Below are 24121 nucleotides of genomic sequence, written 5' to 3' on the forward strand. Positions count from 1 at the left end.
TCTTTAGCTGCGCTAAAAAAAAGGCATGATAAGGTTTCCTGGACACTTGTGTCTGCGATTAAGGGCTCCATACAGGATTTTGTGGGGCTGCCGTCATCTACACAGACCAAGTGTAATGAAGCAAACAGCAAAAAAACAAAAGAGCTCGCGCTTTCGCAAGAACCGAGGAAACCAGACCATATCCAGACAGAGTTGGCTCTGTAGCTGTATATCGTAGCTTTCATACTTGAAAAAAATATATATAAACAAACAAATAAACAAAACAATTACAGTAAAAATCTTCAGTCGCGTTTTTCATCAGGTCAAACCTAAGTATGGACTGAAAAGCCTTAAAGAAAGGCTTCCCCATTATGAAACACTAAACTTAACAAGCAGGAGTACAGGACCTAACTGAGGTGTCAGACAGCGTTCTGTGGTTAGATACCGACAACACATGGAAACAGGGAGCAGAGCGAACCCGGCTCCGTGGGGCCCGCACAAAACGGAACAAAAGGGGGGGGGGGGCCAGCAGACTCCAACAGACACCACCTGACTCTGAGGCTGTCGTCTTTCAAAGGAGTATCTACACGTCAGCAACGCTGGCTCCAGCAGTTCTCCGAAGGCGAAGCATTTCATCCAAAAGGGGAACAAAGTTTTGTCACTGATAAAAGGACGTAGGGAAAAGTCCTACAATGTGTGCTTGGAAAACAGCTATTTTTGTTTGTTTTTCGTTTCCTTTTTTGTTTTTTTTTTTTGTTTAAGTTCGTTTTTTCTGTCTTTTTCTTTTTCAAACTGGCACATCCTGCTCCTCGTTTCATCGTTTAAGGAAATTCCACTCGCACACCCAGCCCCCCCCCCCCTCCCCACCCGTCCGCCCGCTTCCCCCCCCCACCCATCCGCCCCCAAAGCCCCAGCCCGTCCCGGCACTCTTCAGAAGGTCATGAGCTGAAACTCCCGCTCAGCCTGCCACTCGGGCAGCCACACAGGGTACGTGGCATGCTTCGGCGCCTCCATCACGCGCAGCGGTCGCGGCTCGTGTCTCTGGTGGACAGGGTTACTCACTACCTAGCAGGGGGAGGGAAAAACAGGGGAACTAGCACAGAGCCGCCACGGGGGCCACGCACCCGGGGGGCAGCTCTGGGGGAAGCTGGGGTGAAGCTGGGGAGGCGTGAGGAGGAAGGAGAGGAAGAGGCACAGGGGTGGGGACGCTGGTGGAAGAGGCACATGCATATTTGGCTGCCACTGGCAGAGCGAGAGCATAGTCGGGTGCAGACTGGAGGGGAGCAGATAGGGTGGGGGCGGCAGGGGGGTGTCGCTGCGGGGGTACTTGCCCCCCCCTTCACTTCCCCTCAAGGGAAGCCACTGGGAAGCAAGCAAAGACCTGCCAAGAACAGCCGAAGGGGAGGAGAGACCAGGGCAGAGACACTGGGGCAAGAGGACAGGGCCAATGAGAAATGATCAAGCCACGTGCAAATCGCTAAGAACTCACAAATAAGGGGAGGCGTCACCGACAGCATACGAGAAACGCAAGAGGTCTTTGTTTCCCCCCCCTGCGGTTTGTTTTGGTTTTTTCGTTTAGAAAAAAAGTACAGAAAAAAAGAAGCGCTTGTTACGGGTTTCAGGCTAAACCAGGCCCCCACAAGCGGTACAGTGTCAGAGCCACTTTTAGTTGTTTTAGCAATTTTTTCGATTAGCTTTTCGGCAAAGACGAGCCGAATGTTCATTTCTGTTGCAGGAGAAGAAGGCCTTGGCTTGGTGTGGGGCTCTCTGGCTCCCTCTGGTGGAGGAGGACTGCGTGCATGCCATTCCTCCGGAGGCCTCTAGTAGTGTGAGTGGGTGCTGCCCTGCATCAGCTGACGCATACTTACTGTGAAGATGTTGGAGCGGCGTTTGGACTGCTTGCGGATTGGGCGTGGGCGTGTTGGATGCGGCCACTGTCTCGATGCGTTGGCTGATGCTAGGGGTGGAGGGGACGGAGGAGGAGTAGTCGTTGAAGGCACCTCCGCCATTTGCTGCCTGTTTGGGGCGGGGGGGGGGGGGTTGGTTGGTGGTGAATGAAACAGTGAGAAAGAGAGCAGGCAAACATAACAGTCAGATTAAAGGAGGGAAAAGCACACAGGCCTGTGCCCCACCCCAGCACCTCACCCCTTCTACTGTACTTCAAAACGTCCAGATCAGTTGGCAGGAAATGGAAGTCATTTCTCATTCGTGTGCCACCCTCTAGTGGGAGCCTGTGGTTACTACACCCATTAATTCACAGGGAATGATCTTAAGCTCACCATATGGGCCGCAATCTGCCTGCATACATTATTGCTGAAAAACGAGCTCCACATACAAGAGAACCTGAATGAGGGGCTTAACCTCACTCACAGCCAAAAACTGGAAGTTAACTACGCAGAATTCCCTGCACAAGTCGTCAATTAACTGAAATCCACATTCTCAGAAAAAACGCATTGTAATGTACAGCTCACACTGAGTGCAAGATACTTTTTTAAAGGGTTTGAATTATATGATTGGCTGGTTTGGATCCAGGCTAACGAATGCACGCACACACATCACAAAATAACCCGATCTATATTTATGAACGCATAATTGACCATCTTATTATTGATTTTAACAGCGACTAATTTAGCTGTAGTAAGAGCATTGGAGATTTTTTATGCTAAACTTAAAAATCAGTTATACAGATTGTTTAGTATCAGCAAAGATCTGGGCGGCAAAGTCAACAGTGAGCATGCAGTATGTGTTTTAATGGAAAGCTGATTATAAGCCAAGACATGCAGGTGTGTTGAAGCACCTGGACAAGAAAAATCTACCACTCCTGGAAACAAAAGAAAACACAGCTGGTAGCTGGGTAACAAATGAAGATGTAGCAAAATATTTTGTAGAGTTTAATACGAAATATTTCTACACACAATAATGACAACACACTGACAATGCTAGCTATTCCTGGGGGAGGGGGGGTATGTGGCAGTGATGCCAAATGAAACTTCATGAACCATTTGCTATATTTCCAGACACCACTAGATGGTGCTCTCTATTCAGAAATGGGCTCAATGCATAGCAAAGCGAACCAAGAGCATCTAATGGGGTCAGAAAATGATTCTTGAAGCTTTATTTGGCCATAACTAGTATATGGCTCTGTGCCTATACTCAGAGGGTTATTGATCTGAGACCCGTCCTCATCAAAACAGTCACATGTATGTCAGGCCTACATGTTAACCCCCAAAAATGTTGACCCTGTGCTTGGACCTCAAGCTTCAGCTGAATGCACAGTATTATGCAAAGGTTTTAAGGGTAATTCATACTCCACTCTTCTTCGTGCCCTTTCAGTTGCGGATGAGGAGACGTGACGTAGATATTGTCACCAGGATTTAGCTGCGGATGGCTGTGGTCAGTGCGTGTGTAGCCCAGATTTTTATTTCTAGTGGAAACCTTGCACATCAACTGTGCATGGGCAAGAAAATTGACTAGGTATATCTAGTACGTGACTTGTATGTAAACTTTGTACTTTCTATTTGTTCAACTCAAAACAAAAAAATTCAATAGCTCTGGGAACCTATTCTCATCTATATTTGTTCAAGATTAATGGTATATTACTACGGAGCCCCTAAGAGGTCAGGATGAGGAAATATTTTTCTAAATAGTTTTACGTTCCCTCACAATACTTTTGAAATCCCACGCAGTAGTTTTCTGTTACCAATAACAACTGCTGAGTTCGTTTAAAGTACAATACATAGAATTAATTCGACTAAGTATAAAACCAAATGATACAGATATGTCCAGTTAAATTTACTTTAAACTATGGGGGACAATGCACACCATGTAACTTTCATATATGTGTTTTTATACATATTTATTAATAATGGCACTGTGTCAATTCACCACCAGTAACTAAAGAAGACAGCTGGGATATTGAACACGAAGTGCACACACAAATATTAATTAGGTTTTTCTTTGTCGTCACGTTGCAGGAAATAGTAAGTGGGCAAATGTAGTGGGATCGCAAAACTATTGTGAGGAAAAGCAAACTATTTCAAAAAATATTCTCCCCCCCTGACCTCTTAGGGGTTCCGTATATTCCACCTACGTCTATATTATTGATTTCTACCCAAAAAATTTATCACAAGAATTGAATAGTACTTTAATAAGAAACGTGATTGGGCAGAAGGTAAATATTAAACATATTTAGTGTCCAAATTGTTTGTGAGATAAAGCAGACATCGGTTAAGTAGTTTTCCAAAAGAAGGTCACGTTTTTATCGTTTTAAAAACCCGAGAAGACTTAAAACTTGCGGTTATAAACCGTAGCCCATCCTACTTTTGCGTAAGCTTCTTCAGGCGTAAACGATGACATCTGCCCTCTGCTGGTCTGGAGGTATATCACCGCAGTACGCATGTGCCGACCGTAACCATCCGCATCCACAATATAAACACCAGGTGCCACGCAGAGGACCGTACCCAGACCAAAAGCGCACGAAAGGGCACATGGAAAGCATGAAGTATGAACGAGGCTTAAAGCAGTCAAAAGGAAATGATGTTGAAGTCTGTAAGCGTAGCAGTTTTAAAAACCTCTAAACCTCTCCTAAAGTCACCCCAGGATTTGCAGCAACCATCCAATACGCCAATATATCTTGTGACTCGACCACTAACACACCTCACACGGCTTATCAATACCTCCAGGGTTATTTAACTATTTAAATAATTAATTCAGCTGGTGCTGAAATTTCACAAACAGAACGGGCACCAGTGGAGAAGTTTTCTGAACCAAAGCTATAAGCTTCTAGCCGAACGACAAGATAGCAGAAACACTTCGGAAAACACAAGAAATCCTGATACTTAATTCCAAGGTTAAAACGTGCTTTTTTTAACCGAGCGAATATACACGTACTACCGAGACAAACGGCTTTAAATGACACTTCAAGGGCCCTCACCTGATTGATGTGCACGGCTGGGATGGAGGCCGCAGGGACAGACGAATGACTCGGGGAGTTGGGCAACGACTTGCAGGGTCCCGATCGACAGCTGCTGCTTTTTCCTCAGGGCCACCACCTTCTGGGCCACTGGAGACGGGGGAGGACACCGTTTACGGCACGGGGATCGATGCCGGGATGCGTCAAAGCATCACGCGATAAACGTGCCGCCCGGCGTTTAGACCGTCAACTGATCGCGATTTCGCCATTACATGTGTGGGTATCGTTTGTTTTTTTTTATACTGCCTTATAAATTTTTCTGGGAGTCAGAAATGCAAAAGAGATTCGATCTGAATATTAATATTATTGGCTGCAAGATAAAGCTTCAACAGCACAAGATTTGGGAAAGTCTGGACCAAGAGGCTTGGGGATTTAATCCCTGAGGCACTGAGGTTGGGGTTTGCATCTAAAATCTGCTTATTTTGGAGTTGCCTGCCAACTCTTTGGGTTAATGCATTCCCAAGAAACGCAAATCTCCCTCCAGCAGCAAAGGCCGAGTAACACAGCGAATTGTGCATCACCCTGCCACCTGTGTCTGAAGAGGGGGGAACGCTGCTGACAATCTAAATCAGCAGAGGAGGCCCCCCATGTCCACCATATCATTTTGTATGCAGACAGGGGCAGGAGCTCAGGCTCTCCGGTTGACGTGGAGACAATCTCCATGACGGCAGCAGCTGTTTAAAATTCTACTCCCTCCTCCTGTCCGTCCAATCAAACACGTTTGAACGCCTTCATTATTTCTAGCAGGGCTTCAGAAGGCAATTAAAACGCAGGAGAGGAAATGCACAGGCATGGATCTTGATGGTAAATGGGTCAGTATAATGAAGACAATGTGATCTTAACTCAAGCAAGCAGAAAAAGGTACCTTTGCATTATTTTTTATTTAATAAAACTGGCGATGCAGTGTTTAAGGAGTCTGGGCACCAGTAGCAGATGCAGATTCCAAATCTCAATCACTGATATCAATCAAGGGAAAAGCAGTGACTGCTATGTTTCACTGAGGCAGGAAAAGGGCATCATAGAAGCAGGTTTGAGACCTGGGCGACCGAGCCAGTAGGGGGCACCCTCACCATCCTGAAAGACTCTTTCCACATTGAGGCCGTAGGTCGAGCAGGTCTCGTAATATGTGGAGCGCTTCAGGTCGTTGGAGAGCTTCCGGGCTCGCGAGTCATCGATGACCCTGGGATTCGTCGCGCTGATGGCATCTTGAGGAAGGGGTCAAAGAGCACGCGGTTAGTTCAGACTCCCCCCCCCCCCCCCAGCCACGAGGGGGGGGGGGGGGGCAGGGTGACTCAAAATTCTGTCTCAATGCAAGATCATACTAGCACTAGGTTAGCATAGCATGGGGCACTGAATTTCTGCAATTCTGCCAACTTGGGGGTGGGTTGATTATGCGATCTGTATTAAATTGAGTAGCTGCCACAGGCATCACAGGCAAAATTCAGGAGATGAGCTCATTCTGTTGGATCAGGCTGAGAACTTGATTGTTTTTTTTTTTTTTTTTAAATCAGCAATTGAGGAGGGGGCACTGTGGAATTTTAGAGTGGGGGGGGGCACGATCTCTCACCTTGTGTGCCCACCAGGACCATAGGCACGTCAGCTGTGTTCCTGTAGCTGGACAGCCGCAGGAAGTAGTTGTAAACCGTCTGAAAGCTGATCTCATCCTCCAGGCTGAAGACGAAGACCACAGCGTCCACCCAGGCTGCAAACTGATGGAAAGAGAGGAATGCGGCGAAGTTACTGTCACGGGGAACGCAATCCGACAATAACGGAAACCATTCCTCTTACATGGGTAAAGCCTGCACGCAGAAAAACCGGCTGCCTGTCGGAAATTGTAGCTGGGAAGGATGTCACACCCAAATAAACCACATTTTAGTACAATTAGCAGGTTAGCAATGACAGATCTGTCCAGGTTCATCGTTAGCCATCATAACAATATTAGTTTATGACACCTTATTATGTGGTATTTTGCACATACAAACACCACAGCTACTGTTGGTGCATGGAGCAGCCATGTTGAATTCTCAGGTCAGGGTTGTGTAGAAAATTCCAACTTCCCAGTTCAAATGAAATCAGACAAAAGGTTCTAGTAATGGAATCTGCTGAATGGACAGACTTAATTCTGACAGAACCTTGAGAGATAGATGTATGTATACAGTTTTCTTTCCGCAAAGAATCTCTGTTGCTGCATTTTTAAGTGCAAATCATATCTGGGAAGCATTTCAAAAAGCAGACAGCAGATGGCAGCAGAACCACTACAAAAGGGCCTGATGGAATCTTTTCTGTAAAAAAAAAAAAAAAACTGTCATCCATCTCTGGCTACATTGTAGCCAGTCAAGAATGATGAATGGTTTGAACAGAAGTCTGTAATCCTATCGGAGGGATTTGTTACATAAATGGTTTTAACAGATAAAGCGACACTTGTAGAACAGACTGGAACGACGAACTTGGTATTGGGGTGGGGGGGGGGACCTACACCAGACATTTTCAAACACTGGCACACAAACAACACCTCCCCCCCCCCACACAGTCACCTGCCCTCCCCTTACATGCTCAACACCACCTGCCCCACCCCACCCAACCAAGCAGTACAAAAACAACAGGGTCCCATCTGACAGTGCCAAGAGGCTAAGGGAAATTAAAAGCAATGCCTTGTCGACTTGCCACCATGTCGCTCCGCCCCCCCGCAATGCACAGCACAACGAAGGGTTTTAATTATTCCTAGCAAATTGCTCTCTGCTGTGACTTCGGCCTGTAGCCAGCAATTCAGAAGGGCAGCGATTCGAAAGGTCAGTCTGGCCACCCACAAAGCTCCTCCACGTCCTCCCTGTTACGGTTGAGCCGTCTCTCCTCTGTACCCAGAATGCCCAGAGGAACACAAAACACGCCCCGCAAAAGTGACCTCCTATCCACCAGACAGACATCCTGACACCATACAGGTCTTTGGCCATAAACAAACATCAAGCAAAATCTCCAGGGAGACTTAAGATCCTGACATCAAAATGTAATAAGCTTTTGGGAGGCAATCTGATGCTGCCAGAACAATAAGGTACCTGATCAAACTGGACCATGAGGTGACACCTTGGATAACTAGGCTGTTTTACAGAAAGATAAAGGTCTGGTAGATCAGGTTATGTTCTACTAGCACTGTAGGCTAAAATGAATCTTCCTACAAACACTCCGTCCCTTTCAAGGTTATAAAAGGAGGGAGGGATATTGAAACCGACCACGGTCACCAGAAAAAACACCCAACGAGACCGTGAGACACATACCTGCAGCTCAGGAGGTCCGCCTTCATCTCTTATGAGGAGCAGGTAGCTCTGTCCATCCACGACAATCTCCTTCTTGAACCGTCCTCCTGGCGGGTTGGAGGGGCAGATGGAAAAGATGATTAGAGAGGCATTTAGGAATCCTACATGGGGCGTGCTGATGAATTCTGTAGCTCTTGTACTCAATAACTCCAGGATTCTAGAAGTGTCAGTCAACTATTGGCCCAAATTCATTGAATGCTGCATTATACAACCCACAGAACCAACAGAAGTAGCAGAAATGAGGTTGCGTTAGATGAATTAGTGCCTCCCTGTGGGTAAGCAGAAGTAGTGGCACGTTGAACTAAAGCTTAGGCCAGTGTTTCCCAACCCAGTCCTTGGGGAACACAGGACAGTCCACGATGTTTCTTCCTCTCTGCTCCCAGCGCACCTGTTCCACATTTACGTGTTCCTCGTTGGCTGGGAGCTGGGAGGGAGTAAAAAATGGACTGTCCAGGGTTCCTAGAGGACTGGGTAGGGAAACACTGGCCTAGGCACTCAAACCGACCTGGACAGAAACGACTACAGATGTGGAAAATTCTGGTCAAGAAAGTAAAAATCCAGACCATGATTTTGTTTTAACCAACCGTTTGAGTCTCTGTGACTGTGACCAGTTGGTTGAAACTAAATCATGGATTGGATTTTTACTTCCTGGACCTGAAACAGTTACGGTAACAAGTTAAACCGTTACGGTAACAAGAGACAAGAGGCCTGCATTCCCAGGGGGCAGCCTTCCGAGTGGGCCCAGCCAGTGAAGGACATGGAGAGGAGCTTCCAAAGAGAAACGCTACATAATTCGTGCTCCGTAGCAGAACGATAAGCATCACAGTACTGCGACAGCAAGGAGGCGGGAGAGGGAGAAGCTCAGCCGTCCACCGGCATCGTGCTCACGCCAACCGCGGTCCTACAGGAATCCCCGGGCTACCCACTGCAAAAGCACATACCGATAAGCCTGTACAGAAAGTTTTTCTGCCTCCTTTTGATAGTGAAAGTGCCTAAAGATACTGCAGATTGAATTATTGAAGGCAGTGGAACTGTATGGAAAACTGAAAAAGTTTAAAAAAAATAATAATAATAAAAAATGTTTATCGTTCTGAAAAACACAGAGGAACCTTTTGGGACTGAAAAAAAAATGTAATTTCTGATAAAAGGCTGAGAATAGGGATAAGGGAAAAAAAAAAACTCCTGAATCACAGAGGATGCATAACAGCGAGGTCCCCTGTTGCCTTGACGTCACAGCACAGTCACATGCCGATTAAACCGTCGTGGGGCTGGACTGACAAAACCAGACAGGCAGGAGGACAGACAGGTTGTGCGTTTCCCGGAATGTGACTACATACCATGAGTTTGGTGTTATGGGGGATCGAGCATGTGACCGTCACTGTCTCTCCAGAGAACGTTCCGCGCCCCCCCCCCCCCCCCGATCGTAACACAAACGGCCCCAATTCCAAGCTCGCAACCATGACCAAGCAGCTTGTGTAGGTGCTACTGAACACCAGTGCTTTCCAAAAATGAGCCTGGGATAAGGACAGGGCTGGTGGGCAAATATCCTCAGTCCACTCCCACCTACGAAAGGACAGACGTCCTTCCGTTCTGCACTCAGGCCTAATCCGAACTCCCGAACTCAGCCCCCAGCTGTGGATCCACACCCCCTCAGACCTCAAAACTCATGCTGGCATGCAGGCTGAACGCAGGCTGAACCGCGGGAGAGCAAACTCGCGGATGGAAATCGGTAAGACAGGGAATTAAAGAGGAGAGAGAGGAGCAGCGGAAGTGCTGGCTTGTTTGTGTGTGTGTGTGTGTGGGGGGGGGGGGGAGTGTTCTTTATGCAGAAAAGGGGCCTTTCCTTGTAAATAAGCCTCACCTTCATCGTGTCGCTATAGAAACATGAAAAGGCTCTCCGCATTGGACTCTGGGCAACAACCCCCCCGAAACGAGGACCAATGCCGGTTTTGCTTTCTAGCATTCTGTCATCCATTTTGCAGAGCACTAATTAAGCTTGTAGGTTTGTCTCCCTTCTTTTTCAGGAGGGAGGAAAAATGCCAGCAACTAATTATGCGTTTCATGTTGCGATGGGATATAATTAGGCAAGAAAAAAAAAAGAGGAGAGAACGCCATGGCGGGGGTTGCCGTTTAACCCCTTGCATGCCACTGGCCCTGAGTGGGATACGCAGAACCACGCGACGGCAGACCTCAGCGAGACTGACCAGAGAAAGGCTGCACGACCAAAGCAAGGCTTAACTTTCCAAAAATATTTACAAATTTGACTAAAAGCGTGATCACAATCATTCGCAGAACACATACGACGTACAATAAGGAGGGCACACCTTATTGTTATTGTTTTATTTGTTATTCTACTACATGCAGGATTCACAGGACACTATTATGATGACAATAAAGTTGAACTGAAGAACAAACGATCGACTGGAAATACGAGAAAAACTGAGCAGGTTAGATTCCCTGAAATCTTCCCAGTCATTGGATCTTATCTTCAAAGTCTTAGTCCTTTCGTTATTGTCTATTTAAAAAAAAAAGTCCCTGCAAAGAAATTTACTTGAAAGCTCTGATAATTAATCAAAATTACGACTGAGTTGGGTATGAACCCACTGAGACGATTTTGTTTTTTTGATACTGACACAGGAAACTTCACAGAACGCGACAGTAAAAGCAGGCCGTGAACTTGCTCAATTGATAGTTAAAAAAATGGCGCCTCCTTCCTTTCCGACATCTATTGTTACTAAAAAGGAAAAAAAAAAAAAACAAAGGTCTCGTTACAAATTGGCACTGATTCAGTAGCAGGTGAAAAGAGCTTCTGGTTCTCCAATAAAGGTCTCCGCTCCCCTTTGCGGGGAATTTGACACAACAATAACTCCCAAGGTCATAAAGCCAGAGGGGAGGAGGCTCATGTGAAAATACTGATATATTCAAAGAACCCAGTTTGGTCCAGAGATATTAAAAATCATAATGCAAAATGAAAATACCTCAATAATCCCTTTCACTAATAGTACGCCTTTTAAATGGGCATAATAGTTTCATCATTTGTTGATTTAAATAGAACTTAAATCAATTTTGTATTCCATTAGGTCCAAATTGGTGAAAATTAATTAAGAATCCCACCTGCAACGGTTTTCCAAAGCTGATTGGACTGACACACTCACAGACTGACTGTCAGTCAGTCAGTCAGTCAGTCAGTCAGTCAGTCAAGACCTTCCAGGAAGACCAGCTCCAAAGAAAAATATCTGCAGAACTTACCTTCTGGGGACTCCTCCTGGACATAGGTGCCTGTCAGGTACCGGTGCACCAAGGCCGACTTCCCACTCGACAGGTTACCCACAATGCCCTGTCCAAGGACACAGAGATTAGCACCCAGTACCAATATGCTGGTTCTCCAGTGACTTACACTTAACTATTTCACCAAACAAATCAACCAACCAAACAGATTCAAGGTAAAAACCAAATTTCAGTGGTTAAAATCCCCATTGCCATCATGCCACCCAAAATACGGTGAAAAACGTAGCAGTTTCCCAAACAAATGCATTTTATATTGTTGATATGTTGTTATACAGAAATGTCTGGACCATTGCTAATTCTGAACCCAGAACGGGTCGAGCAGCAGCTCTCACACTGCGTCCTGCACCATTTCCATACAAACACACAGACCTGATATGGGATTTTTTTGGTGGGGAAGCAAAAAAGGCCAGAATCAGTAACTAATGGTATCCCAGCAGATTCGACACCTCCGTCCACTAACAGCACCCAGACGAGACTAAATATTAATGTGACGCAGAATGTTTATTTCTTCACATTTACTTTGTGGAGAAACACTGGCTGATAATGGATTGGGGGGGGGGGGGCTTTTATTTGTTTCAGCAGCCAATCAACAGCTGTCTGAGCTCAGAAGTTCTTTTTTGTTTTAGCACTGTATTACACCACCCCCCCTCCCCCCGGAAGCCCATCTCATAGTCTCCTCTACATGTTCTTTCTTGTAGTGCGTTCCTACATGGGGGTCGGGGTATCTAAGGCTCTCCATCACTGGGGAGGGAAGAGTAGCGATGTGAGCGTGACACCCCCTTAAGGCGTCCTCCTGTTGAGTTTTTGCAGGGCCCCTTTGGGGATTTATGGCGCATCAGGTCGGGACACAGGCTAACGAAGTGATTTATTTGCGCTCGCTCACGAAAGGCCCGCCACGCATCTGTCGACAAGGAAATCTGATTCCGGGGGACGACGCTAATGTTGCTAACGACGCCAGTGTGGCCCCGGGCCCCTGGTGCGTCTCTCCGAGGCGTGCGACATGGCGTCAACATCCACGCGCAATAAATAATCACGTAAACAGCCGGCAGCAGGTAACGAGACGCGAACGAAGCAAATTCAGAAATAAAAATATGTGCTAATCTAAATATCAAAAATCAAACATTTCACTAATGACCGAATTTACAGGGTAAAAACAGCTAAAAGCGCGGTGAGTAAAGACCAAGTACTGTAAAAAAAAAAAAAAAAAAAAAAAAAAAAAAAAAGGAAAAAAGAATAAATTCATTTACTTATGGACTGAGGAGCTTATTTAAGTCATTCAGCTAGATCAAGTTAAGCTACCTAATGACATGACAAAAGGGCTCCACCAGGGGGCGACCATTAATGGCACAACAGAAGCTGTGGCTCAGAGGAGGGACGTGACTGTACATTTATGTCACTCCTGGCCATTCGTGGGCGGTCTGATCTTTGCAACGGAGCAGCTCGAAAGCTTAAACACGCGGCCTGTAGTCGCGAAAACGAAGTCTGGCTTGACGTTTGCAAAGTCTGGACACGAGGGCATGCCTCGGACGGGCAGGGGCCCGTGCGCTTCACTGCGATACCCGGGGGGGGGAGGGGCGGGCAGGTGTCTCGTACGCCACGCAGGTGGCAGGCGGAGCTACGGCAGAAAGCCTGTGCAGACAGGAAGGCGAAGATGAGCAGAAGCTCCTAATTAAGTGGATTACAGCGGGAAAGGTGATGTTCAGGTGCCACCGTAATACCCGTCAGCCTCAGGAAGGTGAAGGCAATTATACCTGCATTGCATTGTAGGTAAACAGCAGAGGGAAGGTGTGTTAAACCACATGCTTATACTGCGAGGCTGTGTAAACAGTAACCATAGAGGGCAGAGAATCCACGTATTTCCTGGATTCTATGAAGGTAAACTCCTTTCTGAAGTTAAAAGTGCCTTTGAGCCATTAAGAGCTTTTGAACTATAATTTCACCAACTTTACCTATTAATTAGCCTCCAACCACAAATCCTGGTTCATTATTCTCATATTCGGTAATGGAGCTCAAAGGTGGTCTGAGGAAAGGTGGTAAAGTAACCACCTTCTGCGCAGCCATACAGTCTCAGGATGTTCCTATTGTTACCAGCAGGGCGGCGCTGTAGTTCCCTGTGACCGGGCTTATATTTATGGTTCAGGCGTGCAAGCCGAGTCTCTAGGAGTGTCTAGGTTCACAGCTGGGGCCCCTAGAGGCCATCAAGGGCACGCGCTTGTATTATCCGGATTATGTGGAGATCTACCTATACAGTCACCGTGGCAACGCCTCCGAGGTTCTGCTGTCTGGAGTGCACGTTCTTTATGAGGTCCATCCCCTAAAATGGCTGTTTGCTACCATCTATTTTGTGTCTGCCAGTATCACCGTAGCAAGAGAAACAGGAGTGACTGTCTGCAGGGTGGTAATGACTTCACAGCCATAAATCATAGACAGCCAAATTACAAAGGCATACTCATATAGGCATCTACAGCTTATCAAATCCTAGGACACAATCCTGTTTTTTAAAACTCCACAACATTCATAATTCCCCCCTTTTAACAGCTCAGATCAAATAAACCGGCATAATATTATAATATTAATTCCCATAATACCCTGGAGGACAAGAAATGTGTTCCAGATGATGTGAGACCAAGAGTCTGGAAACTGGGATTTTATTTGATTTTTACCTGGTTAACATGCATGTAAACAGACAGGTCAATGCTGCCCTCTCTGGCATGGGAGGGTCCTGCACCCTGTGACAAACTGCCCTGAGACCTGCTGGCTGTGTGTGGGGGGGGGGAGGGGGGTGTGATGATGAAAAGATAATATACCTGAAACAGCAGGGAGCCAAAGTCTAATTACGGCTGATCCAAAAAATCGGCAGGCTCCTCTGACGATGTGCTTTATTTTTGGCTCCTTCAGAATTCCACCCGCTGTTAAGCGCCGTGGATTATTTCCAGGTCCCCGTCACCGGCCCGGCCCCAAACTGTCACTCACGGTCAGGGACCCCACTGCATCGCCATGCCAACGCGTCTAATTACAGTCACCTGCTTCCTGCCAAGGCATAACCTTGCCAATTTGTGCCCGCGATGGAAAAGTGAATGAAAAACACTCTCAGACCGTAAAAATCACCTTTCGATGGACCCCGTTACCGGTCGCTGTGCCAAGTGCGACTTTTTTGAATATTAAAAACTGCCCAAAGGCAGCCTGCATAAATTAATGAAAATCGTTAATGAAATAAGCTCACGCATAACAGACTTACCACTTTGAGTTCTGGCACCGATCGACTGAGCGTCCACTCCTGGCTGTTGACGAAGGAGTCTAGAAAAAGAACGAGGGACAATTACTACGTGGGCTTTGGAAATCGTTAGAAAAGAGCAAAACCAGGGCCCCGAGCCCACTGCCAGGGGTTACAGCACACATTTAGGAGCATTTACACAGGTGTACAGGCAGCGTTTACGATTTTATTATCTTTATTACAGTAGTGATTGATGTAACCTGCCTCGAAACCACACTCAACACAGATGTGCGGAGGAGTGACACATTTACACCACAATATGTCACGTAATCGCAGTAACGCGCAAGGGGGAGGAGTTAGACCAATGAGCCACGGACATCAAACACCACAGATAACCCAACAACCTTCAAGAGGCCACTGGCTAAGGGGACCGACCAGGCCTTGGGCACAAGGGCATGAAGATTCTCCTGTCTAATACCCTGGGTAGATGTAGGTAAGTTACACCATATTGGTGGATCACTGAGAACTGCAGGGGAAGGATGACTAGGCTCTACTAGCCTCTATATGAGAAGATGTCCAGCGGCACCCTAAGTTTAGCTGTAATTGACACCAAAGACATAAACCATGTTCTTCACCAAAGACATTAAGACCTGGAGGACTTCAGGGCCCGAGCGTCCCCGAGCTGTCGTGTTCCATTAGAGTGTCAGGAACTATAAGCAGATCCCACAAACACGATCTTTCCGCCTAATGACGGCTGTCCGCCGAGATTCTATCTGAAGCCAAATAACAAGAACAACAAAAAAAAAAAAAAATAGGTTAAAACATCCTCTGATGACCGGAGTGTCAGCAGAACTCGGGAGAATGTGAGCACCGATTCCAACGTAGGATTTTGGCAGGAAGACTGCAAACAAAACCATGCCTCAATTACGGCGACTGCAGGCAATATACTCTATAAGCTTCAGGAACTTGTTCTTGTTACGTAAACACACCCGAAACTGTAATATAAACTGCCACTCGCATGCCAAACAAGGTTAATTGCACTCGTGCAGCAAAGGACGGATGTTGAACTTGTCAGGCATTCCGACAAGTGACCACACAAGGCTTACAGGGCCCGAAACGACAAGAGAAAAGATGAACACAGGAGTCATGTGAGGGAGCTTTTTTTAAGCCCACCCCCCCACAACGGCCCCTGAATCCTACCATTCGCTGCCTCTAGCGTTCTCTCTCACAGAGCGGGAATAGATATAGCTCTGAGGACATTTTTAACCAGTTCCCGTCATGGTATCGTGACACGGCGCCAACGCCTCCAGTGTCGCGTTGAAATTACAGCCACCTCCGGTGAACGAAATTTGCTTGGGTCTCCAGCTATAAGAGTTACCACCCATGGAGAGCCTCCATTTGCGGGTATGAAGCCAAGCGTGGAGGCACATGGAGAGCGGGGCCCATTCCTCACGCCACAGAACCATCGACATGCTGAGATACGGGACACCCCCCCCCCGACTGCTCTTTTGTTCTTGGGCCTATAAGCCACATACCTAATGGAAGCTCTTCCTCTCTCCCCCATGTCCAATTTGCTTTGAGGACAGGGAGCCATTGTTGGGGAAATGCCGTCACCCCAACCACAACTGAATCCGTCGCCCCCTTTCTGCGGGCCACAGCGGGTAGCGTAATGTGACCCACACCCCCCACTCCGTCCCATACATGCCTAATGGCTTCCGTTTGTCTACCTTGCAGGTCCGGGCTTTCAAACTTCGACACGTCGGTCTTTGTCACAACACATACCGCAAAGACGGACCATCAGATAGGGAGACCGCATGAGTTTAAGCTCTTCAGGGTCATTAGCTCCAATAAGTCTAAATAATGGCGCCATCACAATGGAGCATGGGTAATGTTGTACGTTAAACCTCAGAAATGCCTCCTTCCTCCCACCTTCTTGGGATCTTCCTCCCCATACCAGTACAACCTGCTTATCAGATCTCCCGACACGTTGGAACACGAACAGAAGCGCCCGGGGATTACAGACGCAGGCTCATGCCGAATGTCCAGACGGCTAACACGTCAACGTGTCCGTTGCCTCGCTAGCAGCCGAGCACCATTTTGCGCAATTCCGAGCAAACGATGCATCTCGGCGAAAGGCAAGACGTCACTCTCCCATGGATGAGCCAGAATTGTCACAATACAGTAGGTGTGTTCAAGCAAAACAGATTCCTCTGATTAGGCAACCCTGTAATTAAGCAGCATTACCTCGGATTTAATATCTATTGAAGAGAGCTGCAGCGAAAAACATCACTTTTCAGGAGGATGATTTATTTACATTATTAATGGAAGGGATTTGTAGTTTGGTTTGAGTAATCTCTGGGGAAGGACATTAGGTATGTGCCACAATGAGGTTGGGTAAAAGCTAACCCTTTCAAGAGGACCAGTGACAAGCACTGGGCCTGACTCAGAGTGCAGGCTAATCCCTTCAAATTACCCAGATCAACCTGGTACCTCTTGCCCCGTTTTTTTTCCCATCAGACTGGGATCATCTGCACACACACAAACCACACAGAAAAACTGTACTTCTTTTACAAAGGTGGACGCTCACACAAAAACCCGCACACTCTATGCAGCACCAAGAGTGAAGCAACATTCACACAATAGACTATTTATGCATTAAATACCTCTGGAAAACACACCAAACACCCTTCAGTCAACCGCCTTTTAATGTCAAGCGTACCGCCATGTTTTTATGATCCATCACATCCCTGAAAGCCACAAACACCAAGGCATCTAACGCAACATACAGGCCTACACATCCAGAACATATCAAGTTCCCCCCACGAAATACTCCACATACTATGAAGCACAAGTACGAAGAGAAAAAGAGTAAAGTGCTCGTTTATTTCGACATAAACATCCTGCAGGACCAAAGCGTCGTCATGCCGATGCCATGGCCTCATAGTTCCGTGGATGACGGCGATGATCATCATGTTGCACGCACAATGGGGTTCCTTTTGGCTCCAAGAGAGGAAACAACAGTCTGTACTGTTATCCAGGCCCACCAGAAGGACAGTGGAAAAACCTTCAAATAGATGCAGCTGAGCATGAACAGTCTGGCACATGCTGGGCCCTTGACCCCACGAGGCTGTAACCCTCAGGCTATAGGCCAGAGCTGAATTAGGGCTCAAAAACACTAACAAGGCTTATTGACTTATTGACCAAGCAACTCAACCACGGTCTGCTTTGAAGGAGGACTCGTTATGTGTGTGCAGGGGAAGATTAACGCATTGGCTATAGCCAAGGGCCCCGCAAACATCAGCGCCCCAACTCGCCGGGAACAATGGGCCGGCTAGGTAAAATCGGCAGCATCCGAGTGCCCATGCTGAGGTCAGTCTTAGGCCCCCAGATAAGTTAATCCACCCGTGCGTGTGCAGGCATAGCATGCGGGAGACAGTGACGGGACTTGTGTGAGGGAGGTCTGTCTGAATCCAGTAAGGAATAGGAACTCAAACATTCCAGGACCAGGATAGAGAGCAAACACGGATGACAACACGAGCAATATCCGCAGACGTCAATGAGCCACTAAATTAAAAAAAAAAAAGGGTGACCTACAAAACAAAGTGACCTAATACAGAATCACTGAGGTCTTTAAAATAGGGGGGAGGCCGTCTGCGGAGTCTAAGAAAAAGACACACAAGAAGTGATTCCTAAAACTCATGCGGAGCCCAAACCCCACACAAGTGTCCTTCGTCCCATTCATACCATGGTCTCCTTTTAGAATTTTATGGCCACTTCCAGTCCCATAAATAGTCACAATGAGCCTAATTCAAGCCCCGACCCACCAGTTTGGGTTGAAGCAAATTAAAAACAGACTGGTAAACCTCAGGGCTGCTCTGGCATGTGACGAGCCGCTATGGTCAGAGAGACAGCCATGGATTCTGGGCTTCCAACGAGCTTTGAAATATGCACCGTACCGTAATCTAGCAAGATCTCTAACCAATATAAACATCCACACAATAAATTACAGTAAATTATAAACTACACCAGGATACTTATGAAAGAGACCACGTTAGATCATATTTAAAGGTGCAGACACTAAATTACCCACCCCCAGACAGTCCCCCAGGAACCCCACAGACAGTTCACATTTTTGCTCCCTCACAGCTCCCTGCACACTTGAACCAAATCGAATACCTAGTACAGGTGCGTTGGGAGCTGGTCGGGAGCAAAAATGTGGACTGGCTGGGAGTCCCAGTGGTCTGGTTTTAAAAACATTGACCTCCCTAGCAAGCACATGCAGCTAAGACCTTGAAACTTAGATGTAAAGAGGTCGGACAGCAGAACTGTGAGATCCTTCAAGAGCGAAGGCAAGGGACTTAAGACAAACGGCCACACTACTCATCAAGAAGATGCTGAAGAAACTGGTCTGTGGGAAAGAACCAGAGAGATAAAGCCTGCAGAGTCTCCGAGGTTCTTCCCGACTTGGATTCTGCTCTTCACAGCCTCGAGATTAAAGCACCCTCAGCCTAGGCGGGATCTCCGTAATAATTACCGCTCGCTCCTCTACGAAATTAGTCATGCCGCCAGTCACCTCCCAGCGGTCTCCCAGTCTCTGGTGCTCCTTTCTAAAATGCACGCCCCTTCCGACTCATCAAACTAAACCTCAAATTACATCCGCCTTTTAATTAAAACAAGTAAATATGCATATATGTATTTCTCTTAAGAGTCAACACAGGTGCCAGAATGCGCCATCTGGCCTAGGAGTCAAATACTGACTGAATTAGCACATCAAATATTTATGTCTGTTATTTAAGCACTAAGAAGTTATGGAGAGTGTGTCGTGAACATTGGAAAATGAAGCCTGATATGACCTGAACTGGTACAAACTAAGGGAACAAACAATAGTGTCAGGCCATGCATCAACCTCTGAGACGGGGTGATTCAGCGTTCGGCTCCGCGATGCTGCACGGGGAGGGGCCCTGTTACACCAGATCGCAGCGACAGCGCCTCGGGACATGCGGGGCCCTGGTTCAGAGCCAGCTTCGGGCTGACATCGATAATGCACGCCTCCCCTGTTACCTAGAAACCGCGGTCATGTTTGGTTGTTTCTTCTGTGTGAGGGCGTGCGGAGAGAGAGAGAGAGAGAGAGAGAGGGTACATTCAGGTCAAAATTTCATAAGATCCACACGCTCACGAGGCAAAACTAGGCTTCAAAAATTCCTGGACCAGTTCTTAAACACACTAAGATTATTTGCCTTTAAACAAGTTGTCCTGTACAGCAGCTACCTTAAAAGGTTCAATTTGAAAAATTCTAGAAAATGTTAACTGAACACTTAGCGCCAAGTATATTGTTCTCTTCTGTCAGATTTTATTTCTAAATCCTATGCGTCGCATTCAGATACACGGTGGGTCATTTTGCATGTTGTCTCTGTGCGACTCCCACAGAGCAACAACAAAAAGGAGAACAGGTAACCCTGAACTGCCCAACGGCATACGAGCACATGTACTGCCAACAGGGCATGTTTGGCTACAGGCAAATTAGGCAATTGCAGCCTCCTGATTACCTGTGTTGTAAGGAAGTGAAGTAATCATCAATTTTCTTGGTAGAGGGGCCTCCCAAGTAACCGACTGGCCAAGGATATCTGAAAAGGTGGAGCTGGCCTTGCCTACAATGGACCTGCATCCCATCCATTGTATCCCTGGTCTTGCACCGTGTGCTATCAGAGATGGGATCCTGGATCACCGTGATCCAACACGGGATGTGGTTAGATGGATGGATGAATGGATGATGGATGGATATACAGCATTTAAAAAAAAAAAAAAATCAAAGTTCATAATTTTGTTGCTTAAATTCAAGAAAGTTATATATAAAAAAAAAAACACTTCCAAAGCAAAACTATTTTGCTCCAAAGGTGGAACGATACTTAACAGTACCGAAAACCCGAACAAACACAGTGAAGTGCTGGCAAGGGAACGTGGTTCGTTTTCAAACATTACACAAAACAAAATGACCTGGGGGCGGGCTGTTTAAATCAAATTCGCAAAACTGACAAAGGATAAACACCCGCAAGTCCCTGCCTGGGGGGTTTCCCAGCGTCAGATACCGAGATAAGAACAGCATCAGCTGCTCAGAATATTAATATATATTTCTTTGCCGTGAACATCTGCTCCATAACTCCTCTCCATACCAGTCTGACTGTCCTCAGGCTGGCGTTTATACCCCTCCTCTCTGACAGATTGCCCGTTCACGCAGATTAGCCACATAGTCCCTCTGCTTCATCCCCACCTTCTTGCTTTACCCTCAGGTGATGCAATCTGTCAGCCAGGTGAGCTCTTAACTCAATCAGCCCGGTCTAAGCAAAGCAAACGTTGGGGAGGGTGGTATTACAGCGGGCTGCAGGGATCATGCAGGAAGCAGGACTCCCCATCCAGGCCCCCCCCTGGGGCGACCACAGGACAGACTCAAAAGATAAACATACTGAAGGGCTAGGAGCCGCAAGGGTGCCAGTAACGAGGAAACAGGGGCCGCGTGGCTCAGAGGTTGAGGATAATCAGAAGGTTGCAGGTTCAAATCCCAGAGTCGGTAGAGTTGGCCCTTGGGCAAGGTCCTTAACCACAAACAGCTCCAGGGATCAACCGACCCTGATTTCTGCAAAAATGTACATCGCTTTGGATAAAAGCGTCTTAAATTAAGATCTATCTGGTCTGCACACCCAGCCAAATCTTTGGAAACACAAGGAACGCTAAGCTACACACATAATATAAGATTTCAATCAGCTGATGACATTTTACCATCCAATGACTCACAATGAAAGCTACTTGATAAGATCAAATAGCAAACAAAATTCAGAACAGAATAAAACAACCTGCCAGAGATGTGACTTACACCATATCCCCCCCAATCCTCCCACAGAACCAAGAAAGAATCTTATTTCAGTGACCTCAGCAACACATGACTCACAGCAAACAATAAAGCCCCCCCCACTCGCCAGGCCCCCTCAGTGCTTAGGGGCCCTTAAATGCCCCTGCACTCATTTCTGATAAACCCCAGACTTCTAGCACCATCAGTGCGGTACAGAAACAGGTGCGATGTGTGTGATGCCGCCTGCAGTGAAAACGTGCAGAGGAATGCCAGGGGTGGAAATAAATTGGATTTTTTAGTTGAAAATACAGCCCCCTCATTTCACACATAAGCGTGTGCCTAATCCCCAGCTATAGCTAGCATCCTGACCAGCAGCACCAACAGCCATCATGTCTCATCAGCCATCCTGCCACTCATCAAGGGAGGCTACACTACGCTATGGTGTGCTTCATTACGCTAATAGGGGCTAAGCTATGCTAACGTTGCATTATGCTAACGGCGACTACACTATGCTAACAAAGGCTACGGTATGCTAACGGTGGCTATGCTAACGGAGGCTACGTAACGCTAATGGGAGCTATTCCATGCTAAAGCGGGTAGCGCAAATCAATACATCCATCTGGGCCTCACTGGAGGGCAGGCCTAGTCACCTAGAAATAAATGTTTCTAAAACAGACAAGTCCGAACTTTGCTGTAGGAGAATGAGGGTCTGTCTGTCTTGGCCACGGAGGACTTCAAGCGCACAAGCAAAGGTGTTGCTGTGACAACTGACGTCCGGGCGAGATCAAAGTCTCTACGGGTTTGGAGCAACTGCTGCATGTTGAGACCAAAATCAGTCCTTCAGGTTAAACTGCACAGAAACGGGCCACAGTCCTCCAGGGGTTTTTCTTGCAGCCAATCAGTGGACCAGCAAGAATAGATAATTAGATTAGACAGATAGACAGACAGACAAACAAAGTAAAAAAATTTGAAGGTCTTACAAATAAAATAACATACAAACTAGCTTCACCGTCCTCCCAGGGTCATAATGAAGCAGATTTAATTTATTAGCTTCTCAAGCTCAGCAGAAAACACTCAACGGTTGTGTAATGCTTCAGTGTTTGGGACCAAAACAATGGTGTGTGAACTCTTATCATTTTCATCATACAATGGTGTGTGAACTCTTATCATTTTCATCGACCCCCCCCCCCTCCCTCCCCAACACAAAGGGAGTCTTGTAACACCAACATGAAACCAAGTACCAGGGCTGATGGACAATACAAATATGTGGGGATCTCTGTTCTCTGTGCCTGCAGAACAACAAGTTAGAGTTACAGTTTTCCGGGGCAAACTGACTGAGGATTTGGCGTCGAACTGGCATCCATTTGTCCAACGTGACAGTCAGTCCAACACAGTGGAACTGCGACACCACTCAGGCCTTAGAGACCCCCATTCCCGTCATGTCGTACGGCCATCAGCGGACGCTCACGGGAAGCGGCAGGCTGCCGAAACAGGCTGGCGCCCCAGTACTGAACTCTAGCCTCCATGCGCCGCAGAGAGTTGCGACGCCTGTCACGAGCCGCCTCACGCTTCACCTGCTAGCGGAGACAGACGTGCTAACAAGTCGCGCTAATGCTAGGAGTTCAGAGAGGCCACGCACTACGTTCCTGCCACATTACACAACTCCAGGGAATACAGGCATGGTTTTGTTTCCAGGGTGTGTTCAGAACAGGAGTAAAAAAAAATAAAATAAATAAAGCAGACAACAAACAGCTTCCCACCGCGAGCATGTGTTTAGGGTTCGAACTTTCTACACTAGAAGTGCAATGAATGAAAGCGGATTTTCACGCATGGAGCAGGTGGGGGGGCACCACACAGTCTGGAGGGCCACCCACCTGGGGGTGTTTGGTTTTATGTTGGGGGGGTTGGCTGTAGCTCCCCTCAGGCAGGTAAGGGCAGGCGGAGCAGAGCACTTTGGTCCCACCCACATTCTTCAGTCCCGCCATGTCGCCTCAGAAAGGGAGAGACACACCCACACACTCACACATACAGACACTCACACCTGTGCCAACACTCAACTCCTGAGCACGCCATGGCACAACAAACACCCAGGGGTAGGAGCAGCCTTCACGATCGCGGCACTGACGCACTTCTCGTTTTGTGCACGTTAAGAAATTATCCTCAGCACAAAAAACCTATGCTTGAGGAATGCCTTACTATGTGATAATCGCCAGCCTCAGTTACTGATTACACTCAGGCTACTAAAATTACCCAGAAGAAAGCAAAGGCGTAACAATCAAACGAATTTTCTTCCAATCACAGTAGCAGAAAATATTCCAAATAGTACAAGAAAAACAATCATATTTACATTCGTAATGCTTTCTTGCATCACTGTATTACTATGCCTGATTCTGCATAAACACGCATTTCTATTTTCCCCTGGAATGTAACCGCAGGCAGAGCTTAACCTGGTGAGATTTGCGCCTTTTGTGAAGATGTTTTAGGATGTTCTGTTCTCTCCTGTCATCACACCT

At 47.0% G+C, this 24121-nt stretch overlaps 1 protein-coding gene across 1 annotated transcript in view; it reads right to left on the reverse strand.

Annotated features, from left to right (window-relative positions):
- Nucleotides 1-24121, reverse strand: part of agap3 (ArfGAP with GTPase domain, ankyrin repeat and PH domain 3) — a 47831-nt gene that overhangs the window by 20637 nt on the left and 3073 nt on the right. Inside the window, 10 exon segments of the mRNA XM_049010244.1 lie at nt 1104-1187; nt 1820-1889; nt 1891-1995; nt 4913-4993; nt 4995-5041; nt 6022-6156; nt 6519-6660; nt 8224-8309; nt 11512-11599; nt 14789-14847. Coding sequence (XP_048866201.1) covers nt 1104-1187; nt 1820-1889; nt 1891-1995; nt 4913-4993; nt 4995-5041; nt 6022-6156; nt 6519-6660; nt 8224-8309; nt 11512-11599; nt 14789-14847 — 897 coding nt within the window.

The sequence above is a fragment of the Brienomyrus brachyistius genome, chromosome 4 (assembly GCF_023856365.1).
Source record: "Brienomyrus brachyistius isolate T26 chromosome 4, BBRACH_0.4, whole genome shotgun sequence".
Taxonomy (NCBI): domain Eukaryota; kingdom Metazoa; phylum Chordata; class Actinopteri; order Osteoglossiformes; family Mormyridae; genus Brienomyrus; species Brienomyrus brachyistius.